General features: G+C 41.7%; 1 protein-coding gene across 3 annotated transcripts in view; it reads right to left on the bottom strand.

The window, feature by feature from the left end:
* ARHGAP6 (Rho GTPase activating protein 6) overlaps positions 1-26,695 on the bottom strand; it is a 242,810-nt gene that overhangs the window by 133,205 nt on the left and 82,910 nt on the right. For 2 of the 3 annotated variants that reach the window (XM_078065256.1, XM_078065258.1), the window contains exon 1: positions 2,237-2,405. The exons of the other annotated variant lie outside the window; for it this stretch is intronic. In XM_078065256.1, the coding sequence (XP_077921382.1) occupies positions 2,237-2,296 (60 nt within the window). In that variant the 5' untranslated portion in view covers positions 2,297-2,405. Of the gene's footprint in view, positions 1-2,236; positions 2,406-26,695 lie in introns of those variants that run through there. 3 annotated transcript variants of the gene reach the window in all.

Genomic DNA, 26,695 nt, shown 5'->3' with positions numbered 1-26,695 from the left:
GCAGGAACCGCAAGGTGCTTTCTCCCTGATTCGTTCAGAGAAAGCTACAGCGGGAACTGACGATACCTTGTTCGAAAAGGCTGGCCCCGGCCTTCCATTACCTTCCTTCCCCAGTAGCCCACGAAACGCACAGTCGGCGCCTGCAGGGAGCCCGTTGCAAGTGACATTCGGAAGCCGGCCCAAAGTGGCCACTACAGGAGGGCTGCTGCCCTATCTCTCGCAGGACACTGGCTCAGAACCGATGGGCTGGCATACTCTCTCCGCCTGGCCCTTGATGTCCAGATTAAAATATATGGAAAGCTTCCACGGATGTTAGCCATGGAGGTGGCCGTGGGAACAGGCGGCTGCCGCAGGGCCACCGCTGGAGGAAGAGATGCTGGCGATGCGCACAGCTGTGGGCAAGAACAAACGCAGGCTCGGAGCCGTGCCAAAGCCCCATCTGCACCCTGGATGTGGAACTTGGGCTCAACCTGGTTTCCACAAGTGATTTGTTTCTTAATCTCAAGCTAGGCACAACAGAGCAACGTCCAAATCTTTTTCTTTTTAAAGACAGTGGTGAGGCGCGCCTGGGTGGCTCAGTCGGTTAGGCGAGTGCCTTCGGCTCAGGTCATGATCCCGGGGTCCTGGGATCGAGCCCCGAATCGGGCTCCCGCTCAGCGGGGAGTCTGCTTCTCCCTCTGCCCCTCTCCCCGCTCGTGCACACTCTCTCTCTCTCAAATAAATACATAAAACCCTTTAAAAATAAAAATAAAAAAATAAAGACAGTGGTGGATTTTGAAAGCACTTACTGAACACTGCTTAAATGTGCAGTTGCTATCAGTGGGATTTACAAAGACAGTTGGAAAACAGGGAGATTTAGTGCCCTGGTGGCTCATTTTCCCACAAAGAGAACACAAAGGTTCCCGAGGAACAGTGATAGGTACCCAGGAACCTGCAATCACTGCAAACTGAGCTGATTTATTTTCTAGTTGCTATTACTGGAAATAATCAGAACCACAATATTCTTGGCCCTCCTTCAAAATGGAATCATTCGACACATTGTAAATGACGGTGATCTAGAGCAGTAATTTTTCTCCAAAAGCAACCTGGTTTTTAACAAATTAAATAACTAATATAAGTTTACATTACTTTAGACATAGAGTGGCATGTGCACATAGTCTAAGGTAATACATCGGCAATCTGTGGCAAGGTGTTGTTTTTTTTTTTAAACACACCAAATAAAGCAACGTTTAATGTCTGTTCCTTTAGGAAGGATTCAAAGAAACTTCTACTTGGAGCTATCCGAAACCAGCAAGTACCTAAGCTCTGTAAACACTTTGGTAATATTCTAAGTTAATAATAAGAAAAGATGGATTTTGAGGTTCTTTCTCTGAAATCATGAAAAACTGGAAGCATTAAAAAAAAAAAAAAGACTTGTACCGGAGGCTGCAGGGGGCAGAACCAAGGTTTTCTGATTTTCTGAAAACATCATCTGTCTTTGCTGCACGGAGTGGCCACAAGGGAAGAGGCTGACCACATTTTGTGGTTTCACATCAGTACGCATATTGCTTGCCAATGTCATCGAACCCTGCTCCTTTATCATAGTGAGGGGAAGGACAACATTCGCCCTTGTCCCAAATGTCCGTCACTATACGGTATCCAATAAACCAGACCCAGACAGAGGCTACAAAGCAATGCTGTTTAGTCTCATTTCTGTCACAGACTAGCCAGCTGACCCTGCCACACACAACCTGATCCACGCTCACCCTCAGTTTCCTTCCCTGTCACAGAAAAACACCGCACTAGGAGGCCACCAAGACCTATGCAATGACAGCATACGTCAGTACGCATCGATTTAAAAGTACTGAAAAAATAGCCCAAAGGAAAGGTGCAGAAGAAATGACGGGTCCTTACTGAGATTTGCTCTAAGCTTGCAATAAAAACATGAGTGTCTTGGCAATGATACGTAACATTCCAGTCACCCTGGCTCAAAGGCCCTGAACCTTCTCCTAAAGCAACAGGCAGAGGCATTGAAAGTGTCATTTGAACCATCTGAACTTTGAACTTGAAAGAGACTCAAGTGCTGGAGCAAGCTGAGTGAATCCCTCCAAAGCTCTCTCTCTCACTCTTGCTTGTGTCCACCTGCCCCCACCACTGCTCCAGGATCATGAGCCCCATGAAGTCTTTCACGTCTGCCTCGCCTGAAGCAGGAGGTACAAGGCACAGAGCCTGAAATGCACGCACCGCGTCTTCTTACCTCTCCAGGGTCCTTACACCTTAGCAGCAGGAGCAGCTCCAAGCAGAACTGACCCCCCATCCTCTCTGAACAGAGCCCCCGGCCAGGGTGGGAACGGAGAAGGAGGCTGGAGACAGGGAGCCTGCTGAAAGAGCCAGAGGAGTCAGGCAGGCAGGCTCCCTGGCTGGAATGCGCAGCTAGAGGCCCCGGGAGGGAGAAGGCCTGGGGTCACTGTGATCCTCTGACTCAGACACCCTGGGGAGCTGTCAGCTCCGAAAGGCCTCCTTCAGCACACAAGGCGGAGAGGCACCAAGCACTTACAGGGGGAAGAATCTGAAAGTTAGGAAGTGGAGGTAAATGGTTACATAGAGCGATGTCAGTTTACAGTAAGTGGTAGAGATACAACAGGCATGTTGGAGGCAACAACTCATTTAAATGAAGTGCAAATTCACAAACGTGATAGGGGACTTGTATCCAGATACCTAAAGGACTCTTACAATTCAATAATAAAAAGACAGCCTGATTTAAAAGTGGGCAAAGGCTCTGAATGGACATTTCTCGGATGATCATCTACAAATGGCCAATAAGCATATGAAAAGATTCCTGAGGAGGTGCCCGGGTGGCTCAGTCGTTGGGCATCCAACTCTTGATTTTGGCTGGGGTCGTGATCTCAGGGTCGTGAGATCCGGCCCGGTGTCCAGCTCCACACTGGGCATGGAGCCTGCTGGGGATTCTCTCTCCCTCTCCCACTGCCCCTCTCCCTGCTCTCTCTCTCTCTAAAAAAAGGAAAATTCTTGACATCATCAGCCACCAGGGAAACCAGGGAAATGCAAATCAAAACCACAACAAGATAGCTATTCACACTCACTAGGATAGGTAAAAGAAATGTTGGCAAGGACGTAGAGAAATTAGAACTCTTCTACCTTGCTGGTGAGAATGTAAAATGCTTTGGAAAACAGTTTGGCGGTTTCTCAAAATATTTTAACCACAGGTTACCATATGCTCCAGCAATTCCACGGCTACCTAGATCCCCAAGAGAAATGAAGATAGATGTTCACACAAAACTTGGACACAAACGTGTTCACAGCAGCATTATTCATGATAGCCAAAGGCGGAAGTAACCCAAATGTCCATCAATTGATGAATGACTAAACAAAATGTGGCGAATCCACACAATGGAATACTATTCAGCCATAAAAAGGAATGAAGTCCCGGTACATGTTACAACATGGATGACCCTTGAAAACAGTATGCTAAAGGAAAGAAAGCAGTCACAAAAGGCCACATATTGTATGATTCCATGAACAGGCAAATCCATAGAGTGGCAAAAGATGAGTGGTTGCCAAGAGTTGTGGGGGGTGAGAAGATCACCTGTGGTAATTACTAAGGGGTGCAGGGTTTCTTTCTGGGGTGATGAAACTGTTCTAAAATTGATTGTGGTGATGGTCGTACAACTCTATGACTATACTATTAAGTTATACACTTCAAGTGACTGAATTAAATGGCATGTGGATTATATCTCAACAAAACCGTTACATTAAAAATGAAACACTAGCTCTCATTCCCCAGTTACACTGGGCTCTTCTGAGGCCACCATTACTCCTACCGATTCACCAGTGTGGCTTGGCAGGGGTCATGGGGAGAGAGGGCTTCCAGCAAGCAGGGAGTGACAAATGCTGGCCCCCGGCACATCGGGACCCTTCTCCTCAACTTCATTTCTAGGCCAGTGATGACAAGAATCCTGCTCCAGCTTTGTGGTTTAGCCTCGCTCCTCCCTGACACCTTCACTCCCGGGTGGTGACTCCCTTTCCAGCACGCCCGTGGTCCCCATTTGTGAGAGTCCTTTTGAACTTACAGCACAGAGCGAACACAGGCAGGGTCTTTTGGGACCATTCATTTGCAGCCTCGCTTACCCTCCAGTGGCTTGTCCCATGTGGCTGCCCTCCCCAAATAGATTCCATGTGACTTACACACAGTGGGCCTCACAGCTCGGTGACTTCCTCATAGCTGAAATTCAGTAGTTAGTTGTTATCCTTCACCTTTTTTGAAGGGAAAGGATCCTTTTTTTTTTTTTTTTAGCCTTTTAAAAATACGGGTATTGCCTCTGGGCGCTATCGTGCATTTTCACTATTACAAGTAAAAATGAAATTAGCAGGTGATGCCAACGAAGGAAGCGATTCAATCAAGAGAATACCACAGTGGTCACTGAGTTAAAAAAAAAATCTTTCTTGTTTTATGAAGGAATAGTCTTTCCCACTGGAGGGTAAGCGAGGCTGCAAATGAATGTTCCCAAAAGACCCCGCCTGTGTTCGCTCTGTGCTGGAATGTTCATACAGGCTTTTTTCTCAAACACACTTGGGTGCTGTGGGTAGTAGATGTCAAATAATAAAACCCAGAGGCACACGCTATGTTACTTTTTAAGGGAAAAAAGTGGGGGGAAATCAAAGGGTTTAACAATTTTATTCACTGGCTTACATTCAGCGACTCTGACAATTTGGCCACTGCTCAGGTTTGTGAATTTCTATGGAAAATGAACTGTGTTTGGCAAGCCTGACGAAATATGAGGCTGATAAACAAATGTTTCATGCTTTCTCAAGACCTTATGCCACTAACTGTGTGGGATTGGAAAAACTGTTCAAATGTCAATTTAAATGTCAATTGGAACACTGTAAATACATGATTTTCTATACCCATATGAATTAATATAATTCTGTTGACTTCAGACCATAACTTGAACGAAAGTGTCTTTGAGTTTTACTTCGGAAATGTTTCATAGGGAACGTGAACTTCAGATTTGACAAGTTGAGTCAGTAGAGTTCTGTTTCAGAGTCAGAAACGTTCATGCGATACTTTATTTTACACTATGGAGAATCGACTTAAAAGTCCATTGACATGAAGGTTGTTAGGAAGCAAGCCTTGAGCTCAAAAAAGGCTTAGGCCAAAAGAAATAAAACATTATTGAAACAGCCCAAATCATTATATAAAAGAACACTGTGGCGAATTCCGCTGCAAAGTTCATGACTCGTGAATATTATCTCCAAACCAGTCATCTCTGGGTTTTATAGAGTCGGCTATCTAACTGCCTTCTTGACCCTTCCAGCTGGTATCTCAGGGTCATCTCAAACTTCACTTATCCAATGCTGAACTCTTGACTTTCCCTTCTGGCAAATGTCTTTGTACCTAAGCCTCCCACATCTTAAGAGGTGTTTATAAAGCATTTATCTCAGTGCCTGGCATGCACACCCGCTCAATAAATGTTGCTGCTGCTGCTATTGATGATGATTGGTGACGGTGATTTTTATGCACCCAATTCGTTGAGCCAGAAACCAAACAGCTTTTCTTTATTCTTGCCTTCACCTCATGTCCCACATTTAATCCATTCCCAGGTTCTGTCAACTCTGCCCCCCAAACAAATCAGGAATCTGAGCCCTCCTCTCCAAATCTGCTCTCATCAGCCCCCTCCAGCCTCCATCCTATTTCTCCTGAACAAATTTAACGGCCTCCTAAGCAACCTAACCGTGTCCGCTCTTGCCCTTGCCCAGTGAATTGTCCAAGGGGGAAACCAGAATGATCCGAGACACACATCTCCCTTACTAAGACGTACATAGTGCTTATCATGTACTCAATATGCTAAACTACCTTATGTTACTTCCACTCTGCAGGTGAGGAATTGAGCAGAGAGAGGTTGGAACATGTCCAGAGTCACTCTGCCTCTAAGAGGCAAAGCTAGAATTCACACTCAAGCAGCCTGGCTCCGAGCTGAGCGCCACTACACAAAGTACCATGCCATACCCAAGCTTTATCGAATAACAAACAAGCAAGCAAGCAAAGACTGTCACTTCGCTTCCACTGCACCTAGAGTAAAATCCAGCTGCATCGGAATTCCCTGTGCCAAAGGGTCTGGGCCAACTTCCTCCTTCCCCTCTCTCCCTTTCTCTTTCCTCCCGTTCTCCTGACACTCTTGGACAAGGCAAGCTTGGTCCAATGTAGGGATTTTTGCCCATGCTGTTCCCTGCTCTTCCCAGGGCTGGCTCCTCCTTCTTTATTCTGTAATCCCACTCCCTCAGAAAAGCCTTCCCCGGCCTTCCCAGTCTGAAGTCCATGTTTCCTGGTTTCTTGATGTCAACACCCTGCTGGTTTTCTTCTCAGCATTTATCTGACCTTGTATTTGCTTTCATATGCTTGCCCACTTGTCTATTCACTGTCTCTCTCACTGACCTGGAAGTTGCACAATGATAAATATTGTTTACCACTGTATTTCTAGCATCTGGCATCATGCCTGCACATAGTAGATGCTGAGAAAATCTGATAAACGACTGGCTGCAGGCAAGAATGCTTTGGTGATATGAAACACCCACCTAGACCTTAGGTTCTCCAAGTGTGAGTGCAGGATCGGAATCAGATTCACCTGAGGATGCTTTTTTTTTTTAATCAAAAGTAGAGTCCCACGGATTCTGTGTCAATTTAAATACCTTTGAGGCCCATCACCTAGTTTTCTAAAGAATTTTTATAATTTTGATGTTGACATGATTTGGCAATGAGTAACTCCTAGAATTCTTGTTTGGTTGTGATTTTTAAGTAATCAGTGTAATAATTTCAGGAACACTCACTAAGAGAGAAAAATGTATATTATAAATTGCTTTCACGTGAGATAAGATTGTTTCAAAATACTCACTGACGATGAAATTGATACATATTGTGCTTTTAGATGTATAGGGAAGTATCTGCATAACTGCCTTGGGAGCCAATAATTTCCTTTGCAGCTTGCAGACATTTGTGTGGGCTCCTGGAAAGCTTGTGGTTCTTGGGCCCTGTAATCAGATAATGATGTGTAATGGATGACATGGACCAGTTGGAGTCCAGTCCTGAACTGACCACAGTCGGCCTTCTGGGGCTCAGGAATCTGCATTTTTAAGAAACTTTCCAGGAAATTGTTATGCAAATAAAATTTGAGAGCTATTACTTCTATCTAGACTATATGTATTGTTTTAGAAAAACATACCACAGAGATCCAGTGTCCACTCTCTAAATGTGTGGTTTAATTCTGAGAAATCCAAGATAACGTTTCACCTAAAGGAAAAACATACACTATTAATTGATATTAAGCTCACTAAGGGCCCATAAATGCAGATTATCAGTAGCCGTTTTTGGTAAAATAAGTCATCTCTGGTAAATATCTTTCAGAGCCTGCGTATACACCTGGAAAGAAAGAAACAGAATTTCTCACCTTAATCTAAAACTAATGATGTAATGTATGGGGATTAACATAACAATAAAAAAAATTAAAAAAAAAAAAAAAAAAGAATTTCTCACCTTGGAGGGGAAGGATGAACCATTTGGCCAGATAAATAGAATAGTAAGGTAAGTGCTTTAGCCTGTAACTTGACTATGTTTTAGGCTATAAGTGGATAGTGTTAAGAAAATTAAAATTGAAGGCAGGAAGAGCTTCCTGGCTTGCTCAAATGACGAAAGTGGCTGTTTTTTCCTGAATTCCCTGAGTTCTTCAACTTCCTCCCAACCTGCTCCTCTCTGGTCTTCCCCAGCTAAGTCAATGGCAAGTTCATCCTTCCAGTGACTCAGGCCAAAACCTTGACTCCTTGTTCCCTCTGACTCCATATCATACTCCACAGCCAATCCATTAGTAAGGCCTGTTGGCTCTATCTTCAAAGCGTGCCCGAATCTGACCTCTTCTCCTCATTTCCACTGTTCCCTCCTCGTCCAGGCTAACATCATCTCTCACCTCAATTAATAATAAAATTGCTGGGGTGCCTGGCTGGCTCAGTCAGAAGCACGTCTGACTCTTGATCTCAGGGCTGTGAGTTCGAGCCCCACGTTAGGTGTAGAGATTTCTTACGTAAATAAAACTGTAAAAATAATAAAATTGCTAAATGATTCAGTATAGAGATTGGTTTTACAAAACCGTCTCTAAAATAGTCACTTCTCCTCAGTGAAGACAATTTCTTGAAACAAGCTCTGGATTGTCAATGAGTCACTTCCAGTTGTATCTTTTTCTTAAAAAGGTATTCATGCAGATGACCCAGAAAAAAAAAATACAGGTGCAGAAGAACTTCCCCAAATCCCACAGTGAGAACTTGAATTGCTATGGAGAATGTGTTTATTCCTTAGCAGCTCACAGGATTCTTAATGAGGCCTGAATTACACTTTCTTCCTCATAACACAATAGTACCAATCCGTGATGTACATTTATTGTTCACATGGACAGTGTATAGAGTGGCCATTCCCACGTAGTTTGGGGCTGAGTGAGCTGATTTTGGGGATACCGCCCCCTCCTGCCCATGACTGATTCTGGAGCCCAGACCTAAAGCCATCAGCCTTCCTTACAGCCAGAGGCACTTGAGGGAAAGGTGGCTGGGGGCTTCTGCAAAATGTTTGTTTGAATGTAAGCAAGAGATGCAGGAAAAGCAAACATTTTCTTCCTGTATGCCTGCGTTTCTCAACCTCAGCACTACTGACATTCTGGATTGGGCCACTCTCTGTTGTGGGGGACTGTCCTGTGTGCTGCAGGATGTTTAGTAGTGACTCAGGTCTCTCCCCACTAGATGCCAGTAGCAGCGCTTCAGTTGTGACAAACCAAAATGTCTCCAGACATCGCCGGGTGTCCCTTGGTGGTGGGGGGCGGGGTGGGGATGACCCCAGGTTGGGAACCACTGGCCTAAACGTTGTCAGTTTTATCTCAACTGCCGCAGGTTCTCTCAATACCGGCTTAGAGATGCTTCGAGGAACAGAAAGTGAAGAAAATGGCAGGAAAAAGATCCAGAGTGGCTGGATGAAACCCACCATACTTGTGATTATCTGTAATTCCCAATTATTTAAGCTGATTTAAGTGGATTTTGCTGTTATTATCAGCCAGGGGCATCAAAGTGATCTGGGGTCCACCATCACAGTTCATACATAGCACACAGCTTTATCCTGGGGCATCCTAGAGCTTGGACAAATAACCTAGGTCCCACCTTGGGGCAAGATCCTATGGGTTCAGTTTTATGTGTAGGACAAAAATAAAATGGCTCATTTTCCCATTTGTTAATTGCGGCTTATCCACACTCATTATGGAACTGTAGAATTTTAGAGCATAAAGGGATTTTAGGGAAGGAGAATTAAGCGAAAACCAATGCCTATGTTTATCTTCAAAGGAAGGCTTCCAAAAGAGGATTAAGCCACGTGACTCCAAATATCAGGAAAAGAGCCATTATCCACTTCAAAACACTTCCTGAGCATGACAAGTCACCATACATCTTGCGTAAAAAGCAAAGGGAGACATTTTCTTATGGCCACATACACTTAAATATTCCCTTCTCCCTAAATAGGAATTCTACGTGGTTTTAATGACTAAATCAATGATCTATTTAGAGTGGACTTCCTGTCATTTCCGTGGGCAGAGTTGTCATTTAATTGTACCATCCAGCAGTAATTTTTTTAATGTGAAAACTGATGAACGAATAGAACTGACATAATTGATGGACTCTTAAATTCAAGGTGCAGTGGGGAGAAGAAGATAAAATCATAATCCCTTCCTTTTATTATTTTTATTGTTTTATGTATGTTAATTTATAATATTACCTTTGCCTATTATAAAAGCAATGCAAGCTCCTAACCAAAAACATCAGAACCACAGAAATAAGCAAAATGAATAATATTACAATAATCTATAATCCAAGAATCACTGATTATGTCTTCGTGACTATTCTCCCAAATATTTTTCTAGCATATTGAGATTTTCTTCCCAAATGGTATCATACTATTTTGAAATCTACTATAATGTATTTTAAAACTCCCTTTTATCACATCTTTATGTTGTTTCGAATTCATCCCCACTGTAAACAGTGCTTCATATGAATGGCTGGCTGAACATAAGGTAGATAATGCTCAAAACCAAAGACGGGAGGGGCAGACACAAGCACAAAAGAAATCGGAAAAGTAGACCGGATGCTTAGGATACCACCGGCTTAGAAATTCTGTTACCATTCACTTGCAGATCCAATCACAGATAGCAGCCTCGAGGAGCGCAAAGGCGGGGGAGGAGCAAGCCAGGCTCTCAGAGAAGGAGCTGCCCCAGCGACGGACACGACAGGGCGCGCACCAGATGAACAGCATGGAGAAATGTTCAACAAATGCAGATTTTTCTCACTTTGTAAGTCACAGAGCCATTGCCTAGAAAAAGAGCAGGCTTTACCCAAACAGATCCCTAGTACAAAGAAATAATTTGCTCCCCTGAAGAAATCCTGTGGTGGCAATTCCAAATGGCTGTATTTACATATATAGCCACACATCTGCCTGTCTATCGATATCTATGTTTGTATCCGTGTGTGTATTTACACCTGTTCCTCTGTCTGTACCTACATCCGTACCTGTGACTGTACTTCCATATCCATCCAGCCATCTACAGGTCAGTGGTTCTCAAACTCGAACATGCACCAGAATCCCCTGGACGGCTTGTTCAAACACAGACTCGCCCACCCTCATCCCCAGAGTTTCTGATTCAGCACATCTCTGACCCGGCACACGATCTGCCTTTTTTTTTTTTTTTTTTTTAAAGATTTTACTTATTTATTTGACACAGAGAGAAAGAGAGAGAGAGAGCGCCAGAGAGACAAGTGGGGGAAACAGCAGAGGGAGAGGGAGAAGCAGACCCCCTGCTGAGCAAGGAGCCCGGTGCGGGGCTCAATCCCAGGACCCTGGGATCACGACCTGAGCTGAAGGCAGACGCTTAACCGACTGAGCCACCCAGGCGCCCCTGCATTTCTTTTTATTATTATTGTATTTTTATTTTTTTATTATTATGTTCAGTTAGCCACTGTAGAGTACATCATTAGTTTTTGATGTAGTGTTCCCTGATTCATTAGTTGCATTTAACACCCAGCGCTCATCACAGCACATGCCCTCCTTAATCCCCATCACGTTCTGCGTTTCTAATAAGCTCCCAGGCGCTGCACATGCTGCTGGTGTGGAGACTACACTTCCAGAAGCGTCGCCTACACTTTCGCCTCCATCTTCACCTCTATCTCATTACCGATCTATGTTTTACGGAACATACGGCTACTCTCACATACTTTAATTTCCATTATCATCAGTTGTCAATATAAACTGTAGCATCACACATGAGAGAAAACAGATATTACGGTGCTTTCCAATTCTTGCCACTTAATTGAGTAACAAAAATTGTCAGATGTAAAAATGATTGCCATGTATCTTCTTCCTCCCAGGAGAATGGTTCGATTGTGGTCCATTTCTTGCTTTGACTTGCTTTTCACTGCCTTTGGCTTTTAACTTGATGTATTTACGTTTTAACAATTCAGGTTTCTTTTCCAAATAGTGAGATGAAACAGGGACGACTCAAAGGCAGCTTCATTTTGAAATTGGCCAAGCTCTTGTAAACAAGCTCTTGACAAAGCAATTTATAATTCTCTAAACAACGGCGAGAAAATATCACACAGAAAAGCAGATGTTATTCTCGGAACTTCTTTTTCTCAGGTCTACGGTCATTGTCTACAGCACCAAACCAACCACATTGCTTCAGGTCCATTTTGGCTTTGCTGGATGTCAGCCTTGCTAGCTATATTCGAGGTGTGGTTCGAAGAACAAAGCTTCTCAGGGACAGCTCTGTGGCCTGCTTCCTTGTGTTCGTTTGACAGCGCTTGATTTAAGGGTTATGTTGGCTCATGTTTGCAGCCGCAACGGGAACACAGGTCCCCGGATGCCAACCTTAACCTAAATAAAAGCTGGGCCTGCATCTCCTCAGGGTCAAGTTAAAAGAATATGGGCTGTGCAGTCTCAGACCTCAGCGGGTACCAATTAGTGGGAGACAAGACATGTACACAAGGAAATGTAATTGGTAATTTCAGTGGGTAAACAGTTGCAAGACTGAGGAGAAAAAAAAGTCACTCTGTGCTGGCGCAGTCGGGAAAAACTTCATATTCCATTTGTTCAAATCCTTGGGAAACAAAAGGTTACTTCTCCAGGAAGTGACATGCAGACAGACAGTGAAAAGGGAGGTACATGTTTACAGACAAGGCCAAAGCTAAGACTTTCTGGAGCGAGGAGGTAATGTGCAACGAGAGGGAATGATCCCAAGAACGATGGATTTCACTACTGAAATGATTATTAATGATGGCCACCTGCGACCTGTCACAGATGTCTTTTACGTCGGGAGGACACAGGAGATGGAAGAATAGGGACAAAACTTGTGCCCTAAAAGAGAAAAGGAAGATGTGTGCTTTGGCCAGTTCAGAGAAAATATCTCTTTCTCCCTTAGTATATCGATGGATGGATGGATGGATGGATGGATGGATAGATAGATAGATAGATAGTTTGATTGACTGACTGATGGATGTGTATGCACACAGCCTCAGATTTTGTGAAATAATTCCAATTTATATCATTCCATTAAATATTCCAAATGCCCCAAATTGCAAATATTTCAGGAAATAGCCACTGAATAAATGATATAGTCAGAAAACATTGAAATAAAGTTGTCATTTTAAAAGGTCACCAAATGAAGAACTCCTAGGCTGTAGTAATAAAAAAAAAAAAAAAAATCTGCATTTTAGCATCTACAGCTGTAGATATGTGTAAGTGGTGTGGGGCTTTTGTTTTTTTTTTTTTTTTTTTTTTTTGGTGCTAAAGATATGTCTGATAAAAGGTAATTTGTCACAGATTGTGCTATGGAGAGAATTTATTGGAATTTATTGGAAGCATGGCAGTAGGAGAAATGGTGACTGTTTCTAAGAGTATTTAGATGCAGCAATTGGCCTGTAGTTTCAATTTGTTTAAAAATATGTTCGATTAGGCACAAATTGAGTTGCAAAATGGTATTTTGAAGTAAAAGTCAGTATAAAAGACAGGAAAAGCAAACACTTTCCAAAATTAATATATTTTCTAAAGAAATGTAATACTTTATAAATAAAAATAGCGAGATAAATGCTACTCACAAGTAACTTTGCAATGAAATGAATGAATGAAAAAAGAATGCATTTTAAAAATCTGTTGGTTCTCAAATCTTTTTTTTTTTTTTAAAGATTTTATTTATTTATTTGATAGAGAATGAGAGACAGAGAGCATGAGAGGGAGGAGGGTCAGAGGGAGAAGCAGACTCCCTGCCAAGCAGGGAGCCCGATGCGGGACTCGATCCCAGGACTCCAGGATCATGACCTGAGCCGAAGGCAGTTGCTTAACCAACTGAGCCACCCAGGCGCCCTGTTGGTTCTCAAATCTTAGCTCCCAGAACTTCAACAGATCTCTCCCTCCATCTCTCTCCCTCCCTCCCTCTCTCTGTCTCTCTCCCTCATTCTCTGTCTCTATCCATCCCTCTCTGTTTCTCTCTCTCCCTCTGTCTCCCTCCCTCCCTCTCTCTGTCTCTCTCCCTCATTCTCTCTGTCTCTATCCATCCCTCTCTGTTTCTCTCTCTCCCTCTGTCTCTCTCCATCCCTCTCTCTGTCTCTCTGTCTCTTTCTCTCACACACACACACATACACACACACACTCATTTTCAAATTAAATGTAATCCTATTAAAAACAAACTTGTGCCCCAATAAAACACAAAGCAGTTATTCAAAACCATCTTGCATCAGAAATTCAAAAACATTTGTCACAGGAATGGAGTAAAACTTTTGACTCCCATCATTAATATAAACTGACCATAAATATCAAAGCTGCTCGTATCTTACTGAGAAATCATTATGAAGGAACCGCAGTTAAAATGATAGCTCTGGAAAATGAGATAAGGGACCTATTAAGGGATTATCTTGTCTTTGTACTGTGATGGGACATACATGAGTAGGACAGCTGGCACGCCCACCGAGACACTGATGCCAACTGCAGAGTCGCAAAGTGTCTCAGGTCTGAGGGACATCTCAAGAGATTACTGGAGAATAAAGAAAGACATTTTCACGAATCATCGAGGGTAGTACAGAGTTCCGCAACGTTGGTATTCTTGACATTCGGGGCCAGAATATTCTTTGTTGGAGGGGACTGTCCTGGGCACTGATGGATGTTTAGCAGCATCCTCGGTCTTCACCCACTAGATGCCAGTAGCAAACCATTCCCTCCCAACTGCGACAACAAAAATGTCTCTAGACATTGGCAAAGGTGTCCTGGGGGTCAAAATTCCCCCCACTGAAAAGCACTGGGAGCACATGTTTACATAAGCTTATTTGATCAACTAATGTCATAAATATTATAAAACTCTCCACAATCTTATATTCATGCAGAACTCGTTCTGTGAATTTTGCCAACGTGTTGTATACAAATTTTCATATTTAATCACAACAGATTGACAAATCTGGAGTGACTGTTTCTTACGTATAAACATTTGAAGAAATGCACTGAAATACTTCTGATGATTTTATGAAAATACCCAAGGATTCTCATCCCGAATTTGTGATTTGGGGCTTAAACCAAAATATTATCACTGTTTTACATAAAGCTCTCTTCAAAATGGAAGCACAGACTGTGTTAGCATTGGAAACTGTATAGAAACTGTGTTGCTTATTGTTATACTTTAGATGAAGGAAAACAGTCTGTTTCCCCTGTTTAAAGAGAATCTCAGAGTAATACTGCTGAGGATGATATACCCTGAAATACTAAAGATTTTGTCATTAGTTATCAGATGTATCTTAAATAAATATTGATAGTTAGTATCAATTACTCAGCAATCAGCTGGAGGGAAAACCTCCCTGGTGAAATTATTACAGAAATCCTCAATTACAATAACCATTTAAGTGAGATTTTTGCCCTTAAACTTTGTCTTAGTAGAACTTGCTAGTAAAATGAAAAAAGAGAAAGTATATTTAAAGCCAAAGGCTATTGACTCTACTTAGTTTTTTAACCCGAGAAATTAATATTCCAAATAAAGAAAATATGCACATTTTTTTGGCTAAGTTTATTTAAAAATATGTGATTACATTGTTTAATGATAACAAATCTGGAGATCAAAATGCTTATCAATAACTACTAAAATTATAATACATTCAGTGGCAATGCAGAGGAATTACTCAAATTTGACAAGAAATATTGGAATTTTTTTTTTAAGTAGGCTCCACACCAGTGTGGAGCCCAACACGGGGCTTGAAATCACAACACTGAGATCAGGACCTGAGCTGAGATCAAGGGTCGGACACTCAACGGACTGAGCCACCCAGGCGCTCCTATTGGAAGTTTTTAAGAATAATTTTTTATTGAGGTATAATTGACATATAACATTATATTAGTTTCAAGTGTACGATGTAATGTAATGATTTGATATTTGTATACACTGCATATGATCACCATAATAAGTCTAGTTAACGTCCATCACCATGTGAAGCTTCCCACCCCCCAACAACCACCATTCTGTTCTCTGTATCTTTGTGTTTTGTTTTTTGAGCAAGTGGTGACAACACACCTACGTCAATAATAAAGGGAAAAATATGAAAGCTATACTTTTTTTCTAAATTGTTCATTTCTTCCTCATTTCTTTTTATAATTTTCTCATGAAGATGATTCATTTATCACTAAATATAATATTATCATATCACCAAAAAACATTTCATATAATTAAATGCACAAGTCAGAAAAAAATCTTCGTTAGTCTACATATAAATTATTCTTCCAGAAAATACTGTCACTATGTTACTCACATTCCCGCACAAATAAACATCTCAAACCTAAATTCTGACTTCTGTAATTATTTGACACTTATTGTTGAAATCATAATGATCTAAAAGATACCTCAATTTGAAAGAGGAAAACATCCTAGATCAAAGTTCTTTTTGTTGTGATGAGCACTGGGTCTTATACGCAACTAATGAATCACCGAACACCACATCAAAAACTAATGATGTACTATACGCCAGCTAACTGAACGTAATAAAAAAAAAGAAAAGAATTTTAAATTGAGAAGATAAAAAGAAAAGCTATATTGCTCTTGCTAGATTAGTGGTTCTCAGCTGGGGTGCCCTAGCACCTCACAGGACAGATGGAAAGATCTGGAGACATTTATGGATGTCACAATGCAGGGGAGGGCACCACTGGCATCTAGTGGATAGAGACCAGGGATGCTGCTAAACACCCTACAATGCATAGGACAGCCCTTCATAAGTGGGGAGCACTGTGTAATGTATACAATTGTTGAATCACTGTGCTGTACACCTGAAATGAATATAACCTTGTATGTCAACTACATTTCAGTAAAAAAAAATGATCGGTCCCAAATGTCAATCAATAATCGTGTGAGGCTGGGAAACCCTGGTTTAATCTGCGCAACAAAGCAAGAAGCACCTAATTCAAGATACTGTGATGAGAGTCCCTTTTTGGGGAGCATGTGATATTTACCAAAGAGATTTTTCTCCTTCCATGGCAGGTGGAATTTTAACTATCCCCTCTTGCTATTATTGTTGGCATCTTATGGAGCAGGAAAGAAAATGGAAGATTGAGGGGACAGTCGAAGCAGCCCCAAGTGGGCAGTCCTTGCAGTGTCATTCTCTAACTGAATCTATCTTCTATGAGCCACAAGTATGTACTTGGATACTGAGTCAAAGCAATGCCTTCCCTGTAAAACGCAACTCACTTGACGTGCTAAAAAAAAAAAAAACACATCATAAAAATCAATACAAGCCAAAGCATAAGCAACGAGTTTTAATAACTGTCTTTTTTTCCCCCTGATGTCAGCCGTAAGTGATATTCTGTACTGCTTGGGAATTGCTATTAAAGTCAAACTTTTAACAGCCCTAAGTAAACATCTTAATTTTCCACGAAACTGAAATGATGGCAGAGTAATATGATTGCTTACAGCTGCAAATGCCTCATCGTGAACTAAACACTTGTTCAACTTCGACTACAATTTGTCTTCAGTGGGTCAGAGTATCTTGTCCAAATAAAACCATTTTTTAATTCAACAAAGAAATGCCATGGTAGACCCTTTGATTAAATCACAGGATAGACCTGACACAAATAATTTGTTGATTACACAATAAATACACAATAAGTAAAGAAAAAAAAAACATGTTCCTAAATATAAATTACTTTATAATTTTACATTAGGGACTAGCACTGTGTAAATTACTCGTATTATATCCCACCCAAAGGAAAGAAAAATAGAAAACTTCATGCTAGGAGGGGAAAAAAATGTTTCCTGTGTGTTTACTTTTCTTGAGTGCCTATGGTATTCTTTAGATTACAGGTCATCAACATCTCAGGAGACAGGTCTCAAGTTTCTGAATAGGTAAGGAGTGAGAAACTGAGGTAAGCAAAGGGCATCTGGCATTCACTCCTTCTAAGAAAGAAAGAAAATCTTGCTCACACATTCCATTCAAAGACTTGAAAGGAAAAACAAAAGTTCCTCTTGAATTTCAAATAGTCCAGGACAAAATATATCACTATGTTGTATCACCATAGAACATGACTGTAATCCACTTCTTTTGTTTTAAGGCCAAACTGAGTTCAGCCCTTTAAAGACTGGGAGAGGGGCATCTGGGTGGCTCAGTCGGCTAAGCTTCCAACTCTTGATTTCGGCTCAGGTCATGGTCTCAGGGTCCTGAGATCGAGCCCCGTGTCGGGCTCTGAGCTCAGCATGGAGTCTGCTTGGGATTCTCTCCCTCTCCTTCTGCCCCTCCCTCACAAGCTCTTTCTCTCTAAATAAATAAATCTTTTTTTAAAAGTTTGGGAGAGAATTGATGTTACTGGATGTTTTACATAGTACCAAATAGTTTGAAAATGGTAAACACCTCTGGGAAGGTCACAGTAAGTGAGTATCATAATCCAGAGGGCCACTATTGGGGAGTATAGAGGCATTTGGATACCAAAAGAAAAGCAAGAAACATCACTGCACCAAAACATAGATATTATAAGTTCATTTAGTGACTACCTACCAATCCCTCTAGGTGCCAGGAAAGCAGGTGCTGGGATAAAAAGATATGAGTCATTGAATCTGACCCTGACTTCACAATGGTACCTAAGAATTTTGAGTCAAACACAACCTGCTTTTGAGTGTAATCTTGGGCTAGAGAGGGAAATCGGCTGTGTTTATCAAAACAAAAAGACTGGATCTTCATTTGCAATGGGCTCTGTGACTGCAGAAGTTACCTCAAATCTTTGGTTAATCTATTCTGTTAGAAAAGCACCTTACAGGGATGGCCAAAAGCATCAACCCAACCATTGCTGATTTAGTCAGCCCCTGGCCTGCTTCTCTGGACATGCATTAAGGTGACACCTATTCAAACATCATTCAGTGACAGTTTATACTGAATCCCTTCCATCAAAAGAAAATCACTTTTGTTTTGTGAATGCTGTTGTTTTGGTATTAGCTTAGTGATAATGTTCTCATTTTACTGAAGGAAGAATAAAAGACTGTCCAAAATCGTTTCCAAACCTTGTACCTTTATCTGCAAACATCAGAGCCTCATTATTCCGTGTGGCAGTATAGCTATTTTATAGGAACACATCCCAGTGACTTCATGGACCAGCATAAGACTGGATAGGGTGACTGGATGGGGTGGAAAGCAGTAGAAAATCTTTTTAGTACAACTTAGCTCCAAATCCAGTTATTTTGGTGCCCTGAAGTCGCCAAAAGTCACCCGAGGCTTTGGTGTACAAAAATTCTCATTTTAATTTTCAACACATTCAGTCCAAAGAACATTAACCCACAGCTAGGTTGTTCCTCAGACCAAGTAACTGAATATTCTAATCAAATTCTCCCAAGGCTAAAAATGGCCAATTCTGTGAAAGACAATCAATTTGATAGTCATAGAGGCATTATGGTAACTCATTAAAATAGCCAAGGGTTAAAAACGGGCTTTTCCTCTAAATGGAAAAAGATGCTCTAGCATCTTTGTAATTCAACTAATCCCACTACACCTACACAAGAACAGGTTCCGGACTGCAATAATGGACTTCCTGAAGGCTGATAACACGGGGCAAGGCTGACACGGGGGTTAGGAGAGCATTACAGGAAGTTCCTGGAGCTGATGTCAGGGGAATGATTCATTAGTTTTCTCCATGATGGTCAGGATTTTATGGATCAACATTGGAGTAGTCATTTTTCAATATTTCACAAGTCTGCCTTGAGTATTCAATAATCTAACATTCTTATCATCATCAGCTGTTTGTTTAGCTAGGAAGAATGACAAATTGGAAAACTGAAGCCATTTTCCCCCTCACCTACCTGAAATTAAGTATGGACATTGACAGGTGTTTTAATGAATTGATTAGTTTAGTAATTAAATAGTCCAACTAGCTAACCCTTATTTCTGTTATCTATCCCAGCTCCTTCCAAGACCAGGTGTCTGAGGGTTGTGTCTGTGTTAAAGTACATTCCCAAGCGGACTCTGGCCATCAGTTTACAACCACCACCACCACCCCAATGACAACAACAAAAGCTAACAATTCTTTAGCACTTCCTATGGGCCAGCCACTGCTGTAAACGCAATTCTAAGCCCCCAGGGCACTCCACCATGCTGCCTCAGAATCCTAGGGGAACCCAACAAATTTGTCAAGGGTAATGAGATACGCACGTGTCTTAGAATTCCAGAAGGCATAGCGACTACCCTCTTGGCATCTCTACAAAGAACGGTATTATGTTGAAAAACAAATAAATGTGGTCCTTTAGGCATTTCACAAATATTAATTGAGGGTCTCCTGTGTGCCAGGCACTGAGCTCTACGCTCCAGATATGTTCACTCACTTGATCATGACGACACCACCACTGTTTCCATTTTACAGGCAGAAGGATGCACAAACTTGCCCATAGACCCAGAGCTAGGAAGTGGCAGAGTCAAAGTGAAGAGAATAGATTTGGTTAATCATGTGAGTCATGTGGCAAATGGTGTCACCATTCATCTTGGCACTCACGCTAGAAACTTCAGGATCTCTCCCCTATCGCCTCCACGAAACTGGCCAATTCTCCTGAGGGGCTTCTCAGACCTCTCCCTTATTCCCCTCCATTCCCACATCCTTGCCTTGGCCCAGGCCCACAGAGGCTTTTTGGTTTTGTTTTGTTTCTTATGGAGGTGAAATTCATGTAATATAAAACCAGTCATTTGTAAGTGTATTGTTCAATGGCATTCAGGATACTCACAGTGTTGTACAACCACCCCCTCTGTCTAGCTCTAAAACACTTTTATCATCCCTAAAGGAAAGCCAGGAGCCACTAAGTAGTGTCTCCCCAATCTCCCTCCCTCCAACCCCTGTAAATCACTCATGTATCTTTTTGTCTCTATGGATCTGCCTATTCTGGATGGTTCCTATAAATGGAATCATACATTATGTGACCTAACGTCTTAGGGATTCACCCCTGCTGTAGCATCAATCAGTGCTTCTTTCCTTTCTACGGCCAAACAATAATCCATGGTAAAGACAGACGGCATTTTGTTTACCCATTCATCTGTGGATGGATACCTGGGTTGTTTCCACTTTCTGGCTATGGTGGCTAGAGCTGCAATGAACACTCGCATACAAGTATTTTTTTTTTTTTTGAACACCTGTTTTCAATTCTTTTGAAACATATACCTAGGAGTAGAATTGCTTCTTTGGAGTGTGCACCTAGGAGCTGGACTGCTGGGTCGTGTGGTGATTCTATGTTTAATGTTTGATGAACCCCTCATATGCTTCTGCTTGGACTCATGTGACAGGATGGTCTCCCCACCTGAAGCCTCTCCTCCTCGAATCCCTGCTGTTCACTGCCAGCAGAAGTCTCCTGATGCCACTCCACTGCCTAGACACTTTCAACAGCTCCCCATACTGTAAAAGGACAACCGGCAACTCCTCAGGGCTTAGCACAACCCACATGGGCTGATCCCACCATGCTGGCCTCAACCTACCCCTCAGTGTAGTCCCCATTTTCCTTAGACTTCCCTATCCTCCCTTCCTCACCTCCCCTCTGCCACTACCAGAGTCTCCAATCCTAGCGCTTACACTCCCTTTCAGGAACGTGTCCCTAGTAGACCAGCAAGCTGAATTTCCCTCCCGCATATCAACACGCTCGCTGCCTCTACTGGAGATCCGCTCGAGTGCCATTTCTTCCAGGCCAACTCTGATGATGCTCCCTTCCTTCCCCAGCTGAAGACAATCTTTGCTTTATCTGCTCCCCGCTAGACATTTTATAGACATTTTATCCGGGCCACTGTCAGAACATTTGCCCCCAAAGGCCTTTCATCCAAAAAAACTTGTGTAACAAGTCTCATCTCCCACATAGCATGTAAATTCTATGAGAACCAAAATCATATTTTTGTCTGCATCGCCCATCATAATGCTTTGACCACGGCTGGCATTTAAAAAACATTTGAGGAAGAACCAAATGAAGGAATGAAGTTGAATGAGGGAATGAATAGACACGGCATATCAGAAGGATGCCTCTCCTCTCCTTTCTCAATCAGCTTCATTAGGCCCTCCTAGGACTCTAGCAGAACACGTACTAATGGCTTGATCATAGAGATTGGTGTCAAGAGGTAAATCCTAAAAGGGAATCATACTTGACTGGCTGTGTGACTGTGGGCAACTTCCTTAGCCTTTCTGTGCCTAGGCTTCCTCATTTGCAAAATGCAAATAAGCTAGGTTTGCTTGGAGAATTAAAATGCACTAATATTTATGAAGCTCTTAGAATGGTTTCTAGCACATGGTCAGCATTTTAGAAGAGATTGTTAAATAAAATAAGTAAAAGAAAGGAGCCAACTGCTTATGCTCTTAATGACAAAACTGTGATGAAGACAGGCAGGCAGAGTGAATACAAGGCTCTTTGAGCTGCAAAGTAAAGCTATTTAATCAGGCCCACTAACCAAACTATCCATGCGAATTCAAATGCTACGTATCTGCAATTGATTTACCACGTGTTATTCTTCTACTTTATTGGTTTGAAGGTCTGAGGCCATCACAGAGAAGCACTTTTGTCTAATCCTGCTATGCCACCTCACCCAAGGTTGTCATGGGTAAGATAGCTGATAACTATTTGTTGATTGGACTTCCCTGTGCAAATGGAACTGATTACAGAGAAATCAGAGACATATCTGGCTACGGTTTACTTTAAGACTAACTGTGAAGCTATGTATAACAACAAACAAAATTGAGCATATTGCTAAACCAATGAGAACAAAGTACCCAAGTATATTTCCAAATGATGTGTTTACCTCTCATTCCAGTCTATTCATTTCAGTCCCTTTAACAGATTTTAAAGGTTTAGCGAATGTGTTCTCAGAAGAACCATTGTTCGTACTCGGTGGCCCTTTCTGCTACCACTCTTTTCATTAACAAGCTCCTTTTAGATCTGTCCCCTAGAAATATGCCTTGTCTGAATAAACTCAAATTATCCAGTTGTTTCGTGTACTTCCCATTACAGGGCCTCCCCATGACATCTGGTTTATTCCTGTATTTGAATGCTGACGAATCGTAGAGATATATGCATACATTCACCTTCATTTGCAAATTTTAATGATGCAAACAAACACAAAGCAAACTAAAATGTTCTAAAGGGTGCATGCATTCCCTTGTCCACAGTGCAGAAACCCCACCCACTGGTATATGTGTGGTTTTGGCTTGCTGGTGATATCAGAGGGTCCTCTATCTGATATCTAGTGGACTGTATACCTAAAGGAGACTCTCTTCCAACAGTAATACCCAGAGTTTGACCGAATTTCAACAATTTTGAGAAAATACATTTTTTAAATTAAACTTTTTATTTTGAGATAATTGTAGATTCCTATTCAGCTGTAAGAAATAATACAGAGAGGGGCACCTGGGTGGCTCAGTCATTAAGCCTCTGCCCAGGGTCCTGGGTTCGAGCCCCGCATCGGTCTCCCTGCTCAGTGGGGAGTCTGCTTCTCCCTCTCCCTCTGCCCCTGCTTGTGTTCCCTCTGTCGCTGTCTCTCTCTCTCTCTCTGTCAAATAAATAAAATCTTAAAAAAAAAAAAGAACTAATACAGAGAGCTCTCCCATACCTGTCACCCAGCCTCCCCCAGAGAGACCATCTTGTGTAACCGTAGTACAATGACACAGCCAGGAAACGGACACTGATACCATCCAATCACTTTACTTGGATTTCACAACCTTGCATGCATTCGTGTGTGTGAATGTGTGTGTGTGTAATTCTATGCAATTCTATCACATGTGTAAATTTATGGGACTATCACAACAGTCAAGACACAGAACATTCCATTGTCACAAGGATCCCTCATGCTGCCCCTTTATAGCTACTCTCACCTCCCTCTCAACCTAACACCTTCTTAAATCTGGCAACCACTAATCTGTTTTCCATTTCTATAATTTTGTCATTTCAAGAATGTTATATAAATGGAATCATACGGCATGCAGCTTTTTTTGACCAGCTTTATTCACTCAGCATAATGTCCTTGAGATCCATCCAAGTTGTTGTGTGTATCAATAGTTCATTCCTTTTTATGATCAAATTGTATTCTGTGGTATGACCACACCATGGCTTGTTTCGCCAGAAATGCATTTTTGATTCAATGCAATTTTATTACCTGCACCCATGCTATACAATGTAATATGACTTTGTGGGGAATTACATAAACCACCTTGTTTTTTATTACAATACCCCCACAGTGAAGTGAAAATGCAGTCAATTTTCTGCATATTTTAAATTAAAGCTTGCACAGGTGTTTCAGTCAGCTAAATATCTTAGCTGGGACTATTTTAGCTCTGAATTATCCAAATGATTATCTCAAAAAAATATTTCATTTAATTTAGCTTGCAGAGAATGCCTCTGTGTGAAGTAAATGGTGGTAAATTAAAGTAACTAATGATCGTAATTATTGGGATTTAGTCTCCTGGCCATTTTCTCCTTTGGAATTTACAGGGAGCTTATGAAAGTTCAAACACCGTATTTTTGGCAAAGGATCCTCATGCTTTGTCTGCATTTTACTGCTTCCTTTGCACCTGGGAGCAGCTATTTTAGGACTGTCTAGACAATCACTCCAGCTTTAAAGGTCTTTTCCTTTCTTTTCAGATAATCTAAGCATGGAAGGTAATAAATAGATGATGTTGGCATTCTCTCATCCAAGATACTATTCAAATAGAGTCGGGAACAAAAATGCCTTGGCTCTGGCTCACAAAATCGAGAGGCCTTAATATTTGGTTCCAGACTTCTACCAACTGATCCAACTTTAAACCAACAAGAATCTCCCTCCATCCATACCTCTTCACTTATGGTATCAGGATCATACTTTTTGGTTGGACTATACGAAATGGTTAACATTTGATAATTTTGGACCTATAAAAAAGGCAGTTTCAAGTGACCCAATCCAATAGATTTGGGAAGGAATCTGGGGGGTGGTCTGGCTCTATTTCCCTTCTCTAGTTTCCAGGCAATACTCACAAAGACTGTAGAGATGACCCAGAAAGCACAGCTTCTGCAGGTCACTCTTGCCACTGCAGGGGAATAATGGAACCAAGTACAATCACTGGGCATTCTCCACATGTTTGTTCTAGGCAGTTCCTCTGAGCCCGTAAGTAAGATCCCAGGGAGACGTGTACAGAGTAAGTCTACTTTTCTTAAGTCTTTTCTTTCAATAGGTGACAGACATCTTTCAAGCTTTCCACGAGACTCCTAGAGCCCACTGTTCTTAGGCTCCTTGATGGGTCCTGAGAATGCTTCCTGATCTCCGACCCTCTGGGTAATCTTCTTACTGGTACTTTCTACTGATAATCACAGGATTTCTATTTGGAGGGGAAAAATACACCAGGATGGAATATATTTGATATAGATATATATAGATATATATATATATATATGAATGACACCTAACAAAAACTGGTTAATTTTATTTGCTTCCTTATGCTTTACTGTTAGTGTGTTTACTTTTCAATAAAATAAGATACACATATTATTTTTCTGCTAACACTATGCCATTTCTACCATCACTTTTAAGTACTTTCTCCACCCTTACTCTGTTTATCCCATTTTCTCCACTGTTGATATGTGTAACCCAAATTAGCTTGGGTGTCTGAGATCAAAAGCATTTCTCCTGAATACCAACTGGAGCATCAGAAACAAGAGCAGCTCAAGAAGGTTGGACCAAGGGTCCAGGAACTTCACTTCATTGCCACTTGCGATGGAGAACCCTGCCTGTGCCAGACACTGGGCTAAATGAAGTGGGGGGGGATACAAAGTGGATGAACATTCTGTGTCTACTTAAGCAGATTACAAATCTGTAGAGGAATGAAATGATAACACCAAATGGAGCAAACACAGCATAGAACCGAGTCAGAAAACGTGAATTTCAAATCTAGGGGCCACAGCTTAGTAGCAGTGTGATTAGGGCAAGTTGCTTGACCTCCCCTAATTCCTCCCTTGACAATCAATTAATAATAATAATCCTGATCTTATTCTTGCTTGCACTTGATATTTAATGTTACTTAATGAGAATTTTATATCATGTGTAAAGTACAACTGAAAACACTCTAAATATGCAAGCCATTACTTGAGTATTCACTGTGTGCATATACTACCCCATTTCATCCTCAGTAATCTCAATCTTAGAATGAATTATGACTTTCCTCCTTTACAATGGGCAAATTAGGCCAAAAGAAGTTGCTTAACCTCACCACTGCCACAAGACTCTTTCCTAAAGGACAGTGACGAAGCCCCAAGCTGAAGGCAAAGTTCTTGAGATTCATCAGCAAGTTTCTACTTTCTAACTGTCCATGTCTTCTCACTGTACAATTTTTCACTTCCCAGTTACTCTTTAATACAATTCAGTCTGTATTCTGCTTCCACTATTCAGATAAAACTGGTTTGCTCAAGATTGCCTACGATACCATGTTGTAAAGTTCGGGGGTGGGGGATTGTTCTGCCTTCATTCCACCCGATTCCACAGCAGCATTAGACTGAGCTGACCACTCACCCAGTCATCTTGCATCTGTTTCCTCTCCTAGCTTTTGCTAAAAACATCACTTTCCTCACTTCTGCCTTCACTAGCCACTTGGGTTTGCTTCTTTGCTGCTGTGCTTCCTTTTTTCAAGCTCCAAATGATGGCGCACCTCATGGCTCTGTTCTAGGTTAGTATCTCTTCAGTCAAACCTTCGCAAGATGTGCTCAGGATCTAGGAACCTCCTGAGTCAGACTCACCAGAAATAAGCTCCATCAGGAAAGGAAACCTTTGACATTAATTGCTGAATTCCCAGAACCTGAAAGAGTCCCAGGCATACCTTGGTGCTCAAGAAGTATTTGTTGAAGAAATGAATTGCCTCTTAATCTCAGGAAACAAACTGAGGGTTGCTGGAGTGGTGGGGGGTGGGAGGGATGAGGTGGCTGGGTGATGGACATTGGGGAGGGTATGTACTATGGTGAGTGCTGTGAATTGTGTAAGACTGATGAATCACAGACCTGTACCCCTGAAACAAATAATACATTATATGTTAATAAAAAAATTGAAAAAAAGAAATGAATTGCCTGAAGTGCTTGTGAAAATCTGGGGTGCATTCCTGGACTTCTAAATTGGAATCACAGTCGATCTGACATCTGGGAACCAAAATCTCTGGTCT

Source organism: Halichoerus grypus, chromosome X, assembly GCF_964656455.1.
Source record: "Halichoerus grypus chromosome X, mHalGry1.hap1.1, whole genome shotgun sequence".
Classification (NCBI taxonomy): domain Eukaryota; kingdom Metazoa; phylum Chordata; class Mammalia; order Carnivora; family Phocidae; genus Halichoerus; species Halichoerus grypus.
This window is presented reverse-complemented; position numbering and strand designations above follow the sequence as displayed.